At 45.3% G+C, this 14,602-nt stretch overlaps 1 protein-coding gene across 3 annotated transcripts in view; it reads right to left on the bottom strand.

Annotated features, from left to right (window-relative positions):
• Window positions 1–14,602, bottom strand: part of LOC106596607 (microtubule cross-linking factor 1) — a 127,214-nt gene that overhangs the window by 68,574 nt on the left and 44,038 nt on the right. For all 3 annotated transcript variants that reach the window (XM_045714418.1, XM_045714419.1, XM_045714420.1), the window contains exons 4-5: window positions 1,974–2,033; window positions 196–471 (exon numbers count right to left, since the gene is read on the bottom strand). In XM_045714418.1, the coding sequence (XP_045570374.1) occupies window positions 196–471; window positions 1,974–2,033 (336 nt within the window). The remainder of the gene's footprint in view (window positions 1–195; window positions 472–1,973; window positions 2,034–14,602) is intronic.

The raw sequence follows: 14,602 nt of genomic DNA, 5'->3' as shown, positions 1-14,602 counted from the left end.
AGGGACCTGGTCTATAGTAGTGGATAGGGACCTGGTCTATAGTAGTGGATAGGGACCTGGTCTATAGTAGTGGATAGGGACCTGGTCTATAGTAGTGGATAGGGACCTGGTCTATAGTAGTGGATAGGGACCTGGTCTATAGTAGTGGATAGGGACCTAAGACACACCCAGGGTTAAAAGACTCAGGCCACTCACCTCCAGCTCTACAATCTTCCTCCCAAGAATATTCGCTTCTTCCTCCACCAGTTTGAGCCTGAGCCGTAGCTCGGCCTCCCTGGTGCTGTGGGGCCCACCACCTGCAAGCTCTGCCAGGGGTAGAGGGCTGTCCACGTCCCCGTAGACTGACTTATACTGCTGGATCTCCTGCTCTAGCTTGTCCTTCTCCTTCCCCAGCTTGGCCATCTTGTTACGCATGAGGGTAGATTCTTCCTTAGAGAACTGCAGCTGACACCTGAGATCTGCACTGTCCTCCTGTGAAGGGGAGGGGGAGGAGGAGGAGTAGGGGGGGAGGGGAGGAGGAGGAGTAGGGGGGGGAGGAAGAGGGAGGAGGGGGGAGAGGAGGAGGAGGAGTAGGGGGGAGGGGGAGGAGGAGGAGTAGGGGGGGGAGAGGAGGAGGAGGAGGGAGGAGGGGGGAGAGGAGGAGGAGGAGTAGGGGGGGGAGGGGAGGAGGAGGAGTAGGGGGGAGGAAGAGGGAGGAGTAGGAGGGAAGGGAGGGGGAGGAGGAGGAGTAGGGGGGGAGGGGAGGAGGAGGAGTAGGGGGGGGAGAGGAGGAGGTGGAGGGAGGAGGGGGAGAGGAGGAGGAGGAGTAGGGGGGAGGGGAATTAGGAGGAGTAGGGGGGAGGATGAGGGAGGAGTAGGAGGGAAGGGAGGGGAGGAGGAGGAGTAGGGGGGGAGAGGAGGGGGGAGGAAGATGGAGAGGAAGAGGGAGGAGGGGAGGAGGAAGAGAGAGGAGGGGAGGAGGGAGGAGGAAGAGAGATGAGGGGGAGGAGGGGGGAGAGGAGGAGGAAGAGGGAGAGGAAGAGGGAGGAGGGGAGGAGGGAGGAGGAAGAGGGGGAGGAGGAGGAGGAAGAGAGAGGAGGGGAGGAGGGAGGAGGAAGAGAGATGAGGGGGAGGAGGGGGGAGAGGAGGAGGAAGAGGGAGAGGAAGAGGGAGGAGGGGAGGAGGGGGAAGGAAGAGGGGGAGGAGGAGGAGGAAGAGGGGGAGGAGGAGGATGTCATTAGTGTACGCTCATTCTGAAATCATGTGATATTGGCTTTATGTGATATAACGTGTGATAGAAGCCTGCTACCTGGTTCAGAGATGACATAATGTGTAATATAAGTCTCCTACCTTGTTCAGAGATGAAATAATGTGTAATAGAAGCCTCCTACCTGGTTCAGAGATGACATAATGTGTAATAGAAGCCTACCTGGTTCAGAGAGGACATAATGTGTAATAGAAGTCTCCTACCTGGTTCAGAGATGACATAATGTGTAATAGAAGCCTACCTGGTTCAGAGAGGACATAATGTGTAATAGAAGTCTCCTACCTGGTTCAGAGATGACATAATGTGTAATAGAAGCCTACCTGGTTCAGAGATGACATAATGTGTAATAGAAGCCTCCTACCTGGTTCAGAGATGACATAATGTGTAATAGAAGCCTACCTGGTTCAGAGAGGACATAATGTGTAATAGAAGCCTCCTACCTGGTTCAGAGATGACATAATGTGTAATAGAAGCCTCCTACCTGGTTCAGAGAGGACATAATGTGTAATAGAAGCCTCCTACCTGGTTCAGAGATGACATAATGTGTAATAGAAGCCTCCTACCTGGTTCAGAGATGACATAATGTGTAATAGAAGCCTCCTACCTGGTTCAGAGATGACATAATGTGTAATAGAAGCCTCCTACCTGGTTCAGAGATTACATAATGTGTAATAGAAGCCTCCTACCTGGTTCAGAGATGACATAATGTGTAATAGAAGCCCCCTACCTGGTTCAGAGACTTCTTGTCCCTAAATGTTTCCCTGCTTCCTCTCCGCCGAGTACCAGTCTGTGAGAAGGAAGAGAAAACACAAATATCAGAGGACAACAATGGCTACGTACAATAACTAGGACAAGGTGGGGACAATGATTTATACTGCTTCAATCTTCAAAACACTTTTCCTTTTTTTGACAGAACACATGTAATTATAGAAGTAGAATAAATAGAACAGGCTCGGGACCTCTAACCCTGGCAAACAGGGTAAATCTGTGGGCAAAGCCCTGTTTCTATGGAGAGTGTGGAGGAGATATGGACGTTGCAAATATTTCACTGATGCTGGGAATGGGGTGGATTAACAACAAACTCATATACTTTCTCATCCGGGTCTTCCTCAGGTTGGAAGACATGTTGTGCCCAAAGTACGTATGTACAGCCAGCCAGCCAGCCAGCCAGCCAGCCAGCCAGCCAGCCAGCCAGACAGACAGACAGACAGACAGACTGACCGACAGAGAGACTGACCGACAGAGAGACAGACAGACAGACAGACAGACAGACAGAGCAACAAACACAGACAGGCAGATAGACCAACAGACACGAGAGACTGACAACCACTGTGACAGACAGACAGACAGACAGACAGACATCCTATTCTGTTTCTGACTCGACACACACCACATTTCCATAATAGCCTGTCCTGAGCATTTGCCTGCCTGTCTGTCTGCCTGTCTGTTTATATCTGACATTTGAAATGTGTTCTAACGAGCTCTGCATCACAGCGAAGCAAAGCCAGGATCAAATGTCCTTCTGCACGATAGCTTAGTGTTTTCACTGACTGATTGGCAACCCTGCCAGATAAACCCATTCAACTTCAAATCCACTGCTCTCTTGGTGTGGACATCCAAATATGCCACACACACACACACACACACACACACACACACACACACACACACACACACACACACACACACACACACACACACACACACACACACACACACACACACACACACACACACACACACACACACACACACACACACACACACACACACACGTTGCCCCCTCTGTCCTGTGTTTACTCCCATGTTATGCTGATGTAACAAAGTGGGTTCCCCAACATAAACTGAGAACAGGAAGTGAGTGAGTCAAGGTCTGTCCTTGTCCGACTGTAACGAGGTCTCAGTCTTTTTCACCTGGCTGGCCATCTATGGTTCCTATAGCGTACTAGCTATCCCAGCTAGGCTATTTAACTATGGTTCCTATAGCGTACTAGCTATCCCAGCTAGGCTATTTAACTATGGTTCCTATAGCGTACTAGCTATCCCAGCTAGGCTATTTAACTATGGTTCCTATAGCGTACTAGCTATCCCAGCTAGGCTATTTAACTATGGTTCCTATAGAGTACTAGCTATCCCAGCTAGGCTATTTAACTATGGTTCCTATAGCGTACTAGCTATCCCAGCTAGGCTATTTAACTATGGTTCCTATAGAGTACTAGCTATCCCAGCTAGGCTATTTAACTATGGTTCCTATAGCGTACTAGCTAGGCTATTTAACTATGGTTCCTATAGCGTACTAGCTATCCCAGCTAGGCTATTTAACTATGGTTCCTATAGCGTACTAGCTATCCCAGCTAGGCTATTTAACTATGGTTCCTATAGCGTACTAGCTATCCCAGCTAGGCTATTTAACTATGGTTCCCATAGCGTACTAGCTATCCCAGCAAGGCTATTTAACTATGATTCCTATAGCGTACTAGCTAGGCTATTTAACTATGATTCCTATAGCGTACTAGCTATACAGGGCTTGAACCAGCGACCTTATACTTACAGGGTGAGTGTGCTACCATCTGTGCCATTAAAGCTTGGACCTCTTGGCAGAGGTAGTCTCACATACATGAAGGCTACAGGTGTACTGTAGTGCTGTGAAAACACGCTCTCACCAAAGGCTGACATTACATCACCGAGGCTACAAAACGCTGAGGTAAGTCTCCAACCACTATGACAGCCTACATACACAGAACAAGTACAAGCAAGTCCAATGACTAGAATAGAACCCAAACCAGCATGCTTCCTCTCCAATGGCTAGAATAGAACCCAAACCAGCCTGCTTCCTCTCCAATGGCTAGAATAGAACCCAAACCAGCCTGCTTCCTCCCCAATGACTAGAATAGAACACAAACCAGTCTGCTTCCTCTCTAATCACTAGAATAGAACCCAAACCAGCCTGCTTCCTCTCCAATGGCTAGAATAGAACCCAAACCAGCCTGCTTCCTCTCCAATGGCTAGAATAGAACCCAAACCAGCCTGCTTCCTCCCCAATGACTAGAATAGAACACAAACCAGCCTGCTTCCTCCCCAATGACTAGAATAGAACACAAACCAGTCTGCTTCCTCTCTAATCACTAGAATAGAACACAAACCAGCCTGCTTCCTCCCCAATGACTAGAATAGAACCCAAACCAGCCTGCTTCCTCTCCAATGGCTAGAATAGAACCCAAACCAGCCTGCTTCCTCCCCAATGACTAGGATAGAACCCAAACCAGTCTGCTTCCTCTCTAATCACTAGAATAGAATCCAAATCAGCCTGCTTCCTTTCCAATGACTAGAACAGTACCCAAACCAGCCTGCTTCCTCTCCAAACCAGCCTGCTTCCTCTCCAATGACTAGAATAGAACCCAAACCAGCCTGCTTCCTTTCCAATCACAAGAATAGAACACAAACCTGCCTGCTTCCTCTCTAATCACTAGAATAGAATCCAAATCAGCCTGCTTCCTCTCCAATGACTACAATAGAACGCAAACCAGCCTGCTTCCTCTCCTAGGACAAGAATAGAACCCAAACCAGCCTGCTTCCTCTCCAATGACTAGAATAAAACCCAAACCAGCCTGCTTCTTCTCCAATGACTAGAATAAAACCAAAACCAGCCTGCTTCCTCTCCAATGACTAGAATAGAACACAAACCAGCCTGCTTCCTCCCCAATGACTAGAATAGAACCCAAACCAGCCTGCTTCCTCTCCAATGACTAGAATAGAACCCAAACCAGCCTGCTTCCTCTCCAATGACTAGAATAGAACCCACATCAGCCTGCTTCCTCTCCAATGACTAGAATAGAACCCAAACCAGCCCACTTCCTCTCCAATGACTAGGATAGAACCCAAACCAGCCCACTTCCTCTCCAATGACTAGGATAGAACCCAAACCAGCCTGCTTCCTCTCTAATCACTAGAATATAACCCAAACCAGCCTGCTTCCTCTCCAATGACTAGAATAGAACACAAACCAGCCTGCTTCCTCTCCAATGAGTAGAATAAAACCCAAACCAGCCTGCTTCCTCTCCAATGACTAGAATAGAACACAAACCAGCCTGCTTCCTCCCCAATGACTAGAATAAAACCCAAACCAGCCTGCTTCCTCTCCAATGACTAGAATAGAACACAAACCAGCCTGCTTCCTCCCCAATGACTAGAATAGAACCCAAACCAGCCTGCTTCCTCTCCAATGACTAGAATAGAACCCAAACCAGCCTGCTTCCTCTCCAATGACTAGAATAGAACCCACATCAGCCTGCTTCCTCTCCAATGACTAGAATAGAACCAAAACCAGCCTGCTTCTTCCCCAATGACTAGAATAGAACACAAACCAGCCTGCTTCCTCTCCAATCACTAGAATAAAACCCAAACCAGCCTGCTTCCTCTCCTAGGACTAGAATAGAACCCAAACCAGCCTGCTTCCTCTCCTAGGACTAGAATAGAACCCAAACCAGCCTGCTTCCTCTCCAATGACTACAATAGAACCCAAACCAGCCCGCTTCCTCTCCAATGACTAGGATAGAACCCAAACCAGCCTGCTTCCTCTCTAATCACTAGAATATAACCCAAACCAGCCTGCTTCCTTTCCAATCACAAGAATAGAACACAAACCTGCCTGCTTCCTCTCTAATCACTAGAATAGAATCCAAATCAGCCTGCTTCCTCTCCAATGAGAAGAATAAAACCCAAACCAGCCTGCTTCCTCTCCAATGACAAGAATAGAACACAAACCAGCATGCTTCCTCTCCAATGAGAAGAATAAAACCCAAACCAGCCTGCTTCCTCTCCAATGACTAGAATAGAACACAAACCAGCCTGCTTCCTCCCCAATGACTAGAATAAAACCCAAACCAGCCTGCTTCTTCTCCAATGACTAGAATAAACCCAAACCAGCCTGCTTCCTCTCCAATGACTAGAATAGAACCCAAACCAGCCTGCTTCCTCTCCAATGACTAGAATAGAACCCACATCAGCCTGCTTCCTCTCCAATGACTACAATAGAACCCAAACCAGCCCACTTCCTCTCCAATGACTAGGATAGAACCCAAACCAGCCTGCTTCCTCTCCAATGACTGGAATAGAACCCAAACCAGCCTGCTTCCTCTCTAATCACTAGAATAAAACCCAAACCTGCCTGCTTTCTCTCCAATCACAAGAATAGAACACAAACCTGCCTGCTTCCTATCCAATGACTAGAATAGAACCCAAACCAGCCTGCTTCCTCTCCAATGACTACAATAGAACCCAAACCAGCCTGCTTCCTCTCCAATGACTAGAATAGAACACAAACCAGCCTGCTTCCTCCCCAATGACTAGAATAGAACGCAAACCAGCCTGCTTCCTCTCCAATGACTAGAATAAAACCCAAACCAGCCTGCTTCTTCTCCAATGACTAGAATAAAACCAAAACCAGCCTGCTTCCTCTCCAATGACTAGAATAGAACACAAACCTGCCTGCTTCCTCTCTAATCACTAGAATAGAATCCAAGTCAGCCTGCTTCCTATCCAATGACTAGAATAGTACCCAAACCAGCCTGCTTCCTCTCCAATGACTACAATAGAACGCAAACCAGCCTGATTTCTCTCCAATGACTAGAATAGAACCCAAACCAGCCTGCTTCCTCTCCAATGACTAGAATAGAACACAAACCAGCCTGCTTCCTCCCCAATGACTAGAATAAAACCCAAACCAGCCTGCTTCTTCTCCAATGACTAGAATAGAACCCAAACCAGCCTGCTTCCTCTCCAATGACTAGAATACAACACAAACCAGCCTGCTTCCTCTCCAATGACTAGAATAGAACCCAAACCAGCCTGCTTCCTCTCCAATGACTAGAATACAACACAAACCAGGATGCTTCCTCCCCAATGACTAGAATAAAACCCAAACCAGCCTGCTTCCTCTCCAATGACTAGAATAGAACCCACATCAGCCTGCTTCCTCTCCAATGACTAGAATAGAACACAAACCAGCCTGCTTCCTCCCCAATGACTAGAATAGAACCCAAACCAGCCTGCTTCTTCTTCAATGACTAGAATAGAACCCAAACCAGCCTGCTTCCTCTCCAATGACTAGAATACAACCCAAACCAGCCTGCTTCCTCCCCAATGACTAGAATAGAACACAAACCAGCCTGCTTCCTCTCCAATCACTAGAATAGAACACAAACCTGCCTGCTTCCTCTCTAATCACTAGAATAGAATCCAAACCAGCCTGCTTCCTCTCCAATGACTAGAATAGAACCCAAACCAGCCTGCTTCCTTTCCAATGACTAGAATAGAACCCAAACCAGCCTGCTTCCTCTCCAATGACTACAATAGAACGCAAACCAGCCTGCTTCCTCTCCAATGACTAGAATAAAACCCAAACCAGCCTGCTTCTTCTCCAATGACTAGAATAGAACACAAACCAGCCTGCTTCCTCTCCAATCACTAGAATAGAACACAAACCTGCCTGCTTCCTCTCTAATCACTAGAATAGAATCCAAACCAGCCTGCTTCCTCTCCAATGACTAGAATAGAACCCAAACCAGCCTGCTTCCTTTCCAATGACTAGAATAGAACCCAAACCAGCCTGCTTCCTCTCCAATGACTAGAATAAAACCAAAACCAGCCTGCTTCCTCTCCAATGACTAGAATAGAACCCAAACCAGCCTGCTTCCTCCCCAATGACTAGAATAGAACCCAAACCAGCCTGCTTCTTCTCCAATGACTAGAATAGAACCCAAACCAGCCTGCTTCCTCCCCAATGACTAGAATAAAACCAAAACCAGCCTGCTTCCTCTCCAATGAGAAGAATAAAACCCAAACCAGCCTGCTTCCTCTCCAATGACTAGAATAGAACACAAACCAGCCTGCTTCCTCTCCAATGAGAAGAATAGAACCCAAACCAGCCTGCTTCCTCTCCAATGACTAGAATAGAACCCAAACCAGCCTGCTTCCTCCCCAATGACTAGAATAGAACCCACATCAGCCTGCTTCCTCTCCAATGACTACAATAGAACCCAAACCAGCCCACTTCCTCTCCAATGACTAGGATAGAACCCAAACCAGCCTGCTTCCTCTCCAATGACTGGAATAGAACACAAACCAGCCTGCTTCCTCTCTAATCACTAGAATATAACCCAAACCAGCCTGCTTCCTTTCCAATCACAAGAATAGAACACAAACCTGCCTGCTTTCTCTCTAATCACTAGAATAGAATCCAAATCAGCCTGCTTCCTATCCAATGACTAGAATAGTACCCAAACCAGCCTGCTTCCTCTCCAATGACTACAATAGAACCCAAACCAGCCTGCTTCCTCTCCAATGACTAGAATAGAACGCAAACCAGCCTGCTTCTTCTCCAATGACTAGAATAGAACACAAACCAGCCTGCTTCCTCTCCAATGAGTAGAATAAAACCCAAACCAGCCTGCTTCCTCTCCAATGACTAGAATAGAACCCAAACCAGCCTGCTTCCTCCCCAATGACTAGAATAGAACCCAAACCAGCCTGCTTCTTCTCCAATGACTAGAATAGAACCCAAACCAGCCTGCTTCCTCTCCAATGACTAGAATAGAACCCAAACCAGCCTGCTTCCTCTCCAATGACTAGAATAGAACCCACATCAGCCTGCTTCCTCTCCAATGACTAGAATAGAACCCAAACCAGCCTGCTTCCTTTCCAATGACTAGAATAGAACCCAAACCAGCCTGCTTCCTCTCCAATGACTAGAATAGAACACAAACCAGCCTGCTTCCTCCCCAATGACTAGAATAGAACCCAAACCAGCCTGCTTCCTCTCCAATGACTAGAATAGAACACAAACCAGCCTGCTTCCTCTCCAATGACTAGAATAGAACCCAAACCAGCCTGCTTCCTCTCCAATGACTAGAATAAAACCAAAACCAGCCTGCTTCTTCTCCAATGACTAGAATAGAACCCAAACCAGCCTGCTTCCTCTCCAATGACTAGAATAGAACCCAAACCAGCCTGCTTCCTCTCCAATGACTAGAATAGAACCCAAACCAGCCTGCTTCCTCTCCAATGACTAGAATAGAACACAAACCAGCCTGCTTCCTCCCCAATGACTAGAATAAAACCCAAACCAGCCTGCTTCTTCTCCAATGACTATAATAAAACCAAAACCAGCCTGCTTCCTCTCCAATGACTAGAATAGAACCCAAACCAGCCTGCTTCCTCTCCAATGACTAGAATAGAACACAAACCAGCCTGCTTCCTCCCCAATGACTAGAATAGAACACAAACCAGCCTGCTTCTTCTCCAATGACTAGAATAAAACCAAAACCAGCCTGCTTCCTCTCCAATGACTAGAATAGAACCAAAACCAGCCTGCTTCCTCTCCAATGACTAGAATAGAACACAAACCTGCCTGCTTCCTCTCTAATCACTAGAATAGAATCCAAGTCAGCCTGCTTCCTATCCAATGACTAGAATAGTACCCAAACCAGCCTGCTTCCTCTCCAATGACTACAATAGAACGCAAACCAGCCTGATTTCTCTCCAATGACTAGAATAGAACCAAAACCAGCCTGCTTCCTCTCCAATGACTAGAATAGAACACAAACCAGCCTGCTTCCTCTCCAATGACTAGAATAGAACCCAAACCAGCCTGCTTCCTCTCCAATGACTAGAATAGAACCCAAACCAGCCTGCTTCCTCTCCAATGACTAGAATAGAACCCAAATCAGCCTGCTTCCTCCCCAATGACTAGAATAAAACCCAAACCAGCCTGCTTCCTCTCCAATGACTAGAATAGAACCCAAACCAGCCTGCTTCCTCTCCAATGACTAGAATAGAACCCAAACCAGCCTGCTTCCTTTCCAATGACTAGAATAGAACCCAAATCAGCCTGCTTCCTCTCCAATGACTAGAATAGAACACAAACCAGCCTGCTTCCTCCCCAATGACTAGAATAAAACCCAAACCAGCCTGCTTCCTCTCCAATGACTAGAATAGAACCCAAATCAGCCTGCTTCCTCTCCAATCACTAGAATAGAACCCAAACCAGCCTGCTTCCTCTCCAATGACTAGAATAGAACAACACATTAGTGACAACAGCAAATTTGTCTTTTCGATTCTAACCATCTGAATTCTAACCATCTGAATTCTAACCATCTGAATTCTAACCAAAGTAACAACAGGATCACAGAGAGGATACTGTATTACAAGTGAAGTGTAGATATGATCACAGTTAACCAGTAGTAGTGTAGATATGATCACATTTAACCAGTAGTTGTGTAGATATGATCACAGTTAACCAGTAGTTGTGTAGATATGATCACAGTTAACCAGTAGTAGTGTAGATATGATCACAGTTAACCAGTAGTGTAGATATGATCACAGTTAACCAGTAGTAGTGTAGATATGATCACAGTTAACCAGTAGTAGTGTAGATATGATCACAGTTAACCAGTAGTAGTGTAGATATGATCACAGTTAACCAGTAGTAGTGTAGATATGATCACAGTTAACCAGTAGTGTAGATATGATCACAGTTAACCAGTAGTGTAGATATGATCACAGTTAACCAGTAGTAGTGTAGATATGATCACAGTTAACCAGTAGTAGTGTAGATATGATCACAGTTAACCAGTAGTAGTGTAGATATGATCACAGTTAACCAGTAGTTGTGTAGATATGATCACAGTTAACCAGTAGTAGTGTAGATATGATCACAGTTAACCAGTAGTAGTGTAGATATGATCACAGTTAACCAGTAGTGTAGATATGATCACAGTTAACCAGTAGTAGTGTAGATATGATCACAGTTAACCAGTAGTAGTGTAGATATGATCACAGTTAACCAGTAGTAGTGTAGATATGATCACAGTTAACCAGTAGTAGTGTAGATATGATCACAGTTAACCAGTAGTAGTGTAGATATGATCACAGTTAACCAGTAGTGTAGATATGATCACAGTTAACCAGTAGTAGTGTAGATATGATCACAGTTAACCAGTAGTAGTGTAGATATGATCATAGTTAACCAGTAGTAGTGTAGATATGATCACAGTTAACCAGTAGTAGTGTAGATATGATCACAGTTAACCAGTAGTAGTGTAGATATGATCACAGTTAACCAGTAGTGTAGATATGATCACAGTTAACCAGTAGTGTAGATATGATCACAGTTAACCAGTAGTAGTGTAGATATGATCACAGTTAACCAGTAGTAGTGTAGATATGATCACAGGTAACCAGTAGTGTAGATATGATCACAGTTAACCAGTAGTAGTGTAGATATGATCACAGTTAACCAGTAGTAGTGTAGATATGATCACAGTTAACCAGTAGTGTAGATATGATCACAGTTAACCAGTAGTAGTGTAGATATGATCACAGTTAACCAGTAGTGTAGATATGATCACAGTTAACCAGTAGTAGTGTAATGAACCGCAGTTGTCCTGGTATGATGGGAGATACAACAACATGACTCAGTACTCTCAAGCTCGGTACACACACACACACACACACACACACACACACACACACACACACACACACACACACACACACACACACACACACACACACACACACACACACACACACACACACACACACACACACACACACACACACACACACACACACAGGCGCGATGGTAGAAACTACAACGAGCCTCAGTACTCGCTCCATACTGTATATATTGAAAGATTACAGCGTGACATTGAAAACAAAAGCAGCCTTTCACAAACACAAGGCACGTACAGTATGTCCTCAGTATTATCTACATCAGTCCCCTACGATGGCGGTAAAGAACAGGGCCAAGACAGCAACTTTCAATTTGTACAAATTCAATTACATGCCATTTTGGTTTACGCAATGCGCCTCCAGTACCACTCTGACACTTTCTCATCTGTCCCTCTAATCACAGATTCTGTGTGGAAATGGCCTGTGGTGTAAAAATGCAGTGGTGTAAAACTTTACTTGAGTAAAAGTAAAGATCCCTTAATAGAAAATGACTCAAGTAAAAGTGAAAGTCACCCAGTAAAATACTACTTAATACATCTAAAAGTATTTGGTTTTAAATATTACTTAAGTATCAAAAGTAAAAGTAAAAGTATAAATAATTTCAAATTCCTTATATTAAGGCAGTAGGGATGATCAGGGATGTTCTCTGTTTAGTGAGTCCTCCAGATCAGAGGCAGTAGGGATGACCAGGGATGTTCTCTGTTTAGTGAGTCCTCCAGATCAGAGGCAGTAGGGATGACCAGGGATGTTCTCTGTTTAGTGAGTCCTCCAGATCAGAGGCAGTAGGGATGACCAGGGATGTTCTCTGTTTAGTGAGTCCTCCAGATCAGAGGCAGTAGGGATGACCAGGGATGTTCTCTGTTTAGTGAGTCCTCCAGATCAGAGGCAGTAGGGATGACCAGGGATGTTCTCTGTTTAGTGAGTCCTCCAGATCAGAGGCAGTAGGGATGACCAGGGATGTTCTCTGTTTAGTGAGTCCTCCAGATCAGAGGCAGTAGGGATGACCAGGGATGTTCTCTGTTTAGTGAGTCCTCCAGATCAGAGGCAGTAGGGATGACCAGGGATGTTCTCTGTTTAGTGAGTCCTCCAGATCAGAGGCAGTAGGGATGACCAGGGATGTTCTCTTGATAAGTGTGTGAATTGGACCATTACCCTGTGAAAATGTAACGAGTACTTTTGTTTGTCAGGGAAAATGTAAGGAGTAAAAAGTACATAATTTTCTTAAGGAATGTAGTAAAGTAAAAGTAAAAGTTGGCAAAAATATAAACAGTAAAGTACAGATACCCCAAAAATAACTACTTAAGTAGTACTTTAAAGTATTTTTACTTTAAGTACTTTACACCACTGAGTGGATGTCATTAGCCCCAGCCGTCTTAAGTCGGAAGTATCGGCTAGCCTGCCAGTGTAGGGATCCCTGACAGCATCCTGTATAATTTGTTCCCTGCGGGCCAGGGTGACTGTAAGGTCTAATCTCTCTGGGGAGAAACAGGATTAAACATCTCCTTGTACAGAGCTGTTCTAGGCCAGACTACCACTACCAGACATCCCTGGTTATACTGTATCCAGAATGCACCAGGGTTGGCTCAATTCCATTACAATTCAGAAAGTAGTTTCAGAACAGAAGATAAATACAGTATACAGGAAGTAGTTTCAGAACAGAGGATAGTACTAGATACAGTATACAGGAAGTAGTTTCAGAACAGAGGATAGTACTAGATACAGTATACAGGAAGTAGTTTCAGAACAGAGGATAGTACTAGATACAGTATATAGGAAGTCGTTTCAGAACAGAGGATAGTACTAGATACAGTATACAGGAAGTAGTTTCAGAACAGATGATAGTACTAGATACAGTATACAGGAAGTAGTTTCAGAACAGAGGATAGTACTAGATACAGTATACAGGAAGTAGTTTCAGAACAGAGGATAGTACTAGATACAGTATACAGGAAGTAGTTTCAGAACAGAGGATAGTACTAGATACAGTATACAGGAAGTAGTTTCAGAACAGAGGATAGTACTAGATACAGTATACAGGAAGTAGTTTCAGAACTATGAAAAACTGCCTTTAATTTTTATGCTCTGCATAAGTGGAATATGCTGTAAAATGGCCTCTGGCTTAAAAGCCTTGAGTCTTTAAATGAATTTACAGAAGTGATGGAGGCCAGGCTTGTTTGTAATGTCTGGTTGATGTGTTGGAGTAGTTGTATGTTTTTGTTTAGTTTTTTTGTGCTGAGCCTTTTAATAACGTCTACAGAAAGCATCTGTCAGACAGACAGACTCTACACCAGAGAGACAGACCGACAGACAGACTCTATACCAGAGAGACAGACCGACAGACAGACTCTACACCAGAGAGACAGACCGACAGACAGACTCTACACCAGAGAGACAGACAGTCAGACAGACTCTACACCAGAGAGACAGACAGTCAGACAGACAGACTCTACACCAGAGAGACAGACCGACAGACAGACTCTACACCAGAGAGACAGACCGTCAGACAGACAGACTCTACACCAGAGAGACAGACAGTCAGACAGACAGACTCTACACCAGAGAGACAGACCGACAGACACACTCTACACCAGAGAGACAGACAGTCAGACAGACAGACTCTACACCAGAGAGACAGACCGACAGACAGACTCTACACCAGAGAGACAGACAGTCAGACAGACAGACTCTACACCAGAGAGACAGACAGTCAGACAGACAGACTCTACACCAGAGAGACAGACCGACAGACAGACTCTACACCAGAGAGACAGACAGTCAGACAGACAGACTCTACACCAGAGAGACAGACCGACAGACAGACTCTACACCAGAGAGACAGACAGT

The sequence above is a fragment of the Salmo salar genome, chromosome ssa03, assembly GCF_905237065.1.
Source record: "Salmo salar chromosome ssa03, Ssal_v3.1, whole genome shotgun sequence".
In the NCBI taxonomy this organism is placed as follows: Eukaryota; Metazoa; Chordata; class Actinopteri; order Salmoniformes; family Salmonidae; genus Salmo; species Salmo salar.
The sequence above is the reverse complement of the archived record's forward strand: the minus strand, read 5'-3'. Positions and strand labels throughout refer to the sequence as shown.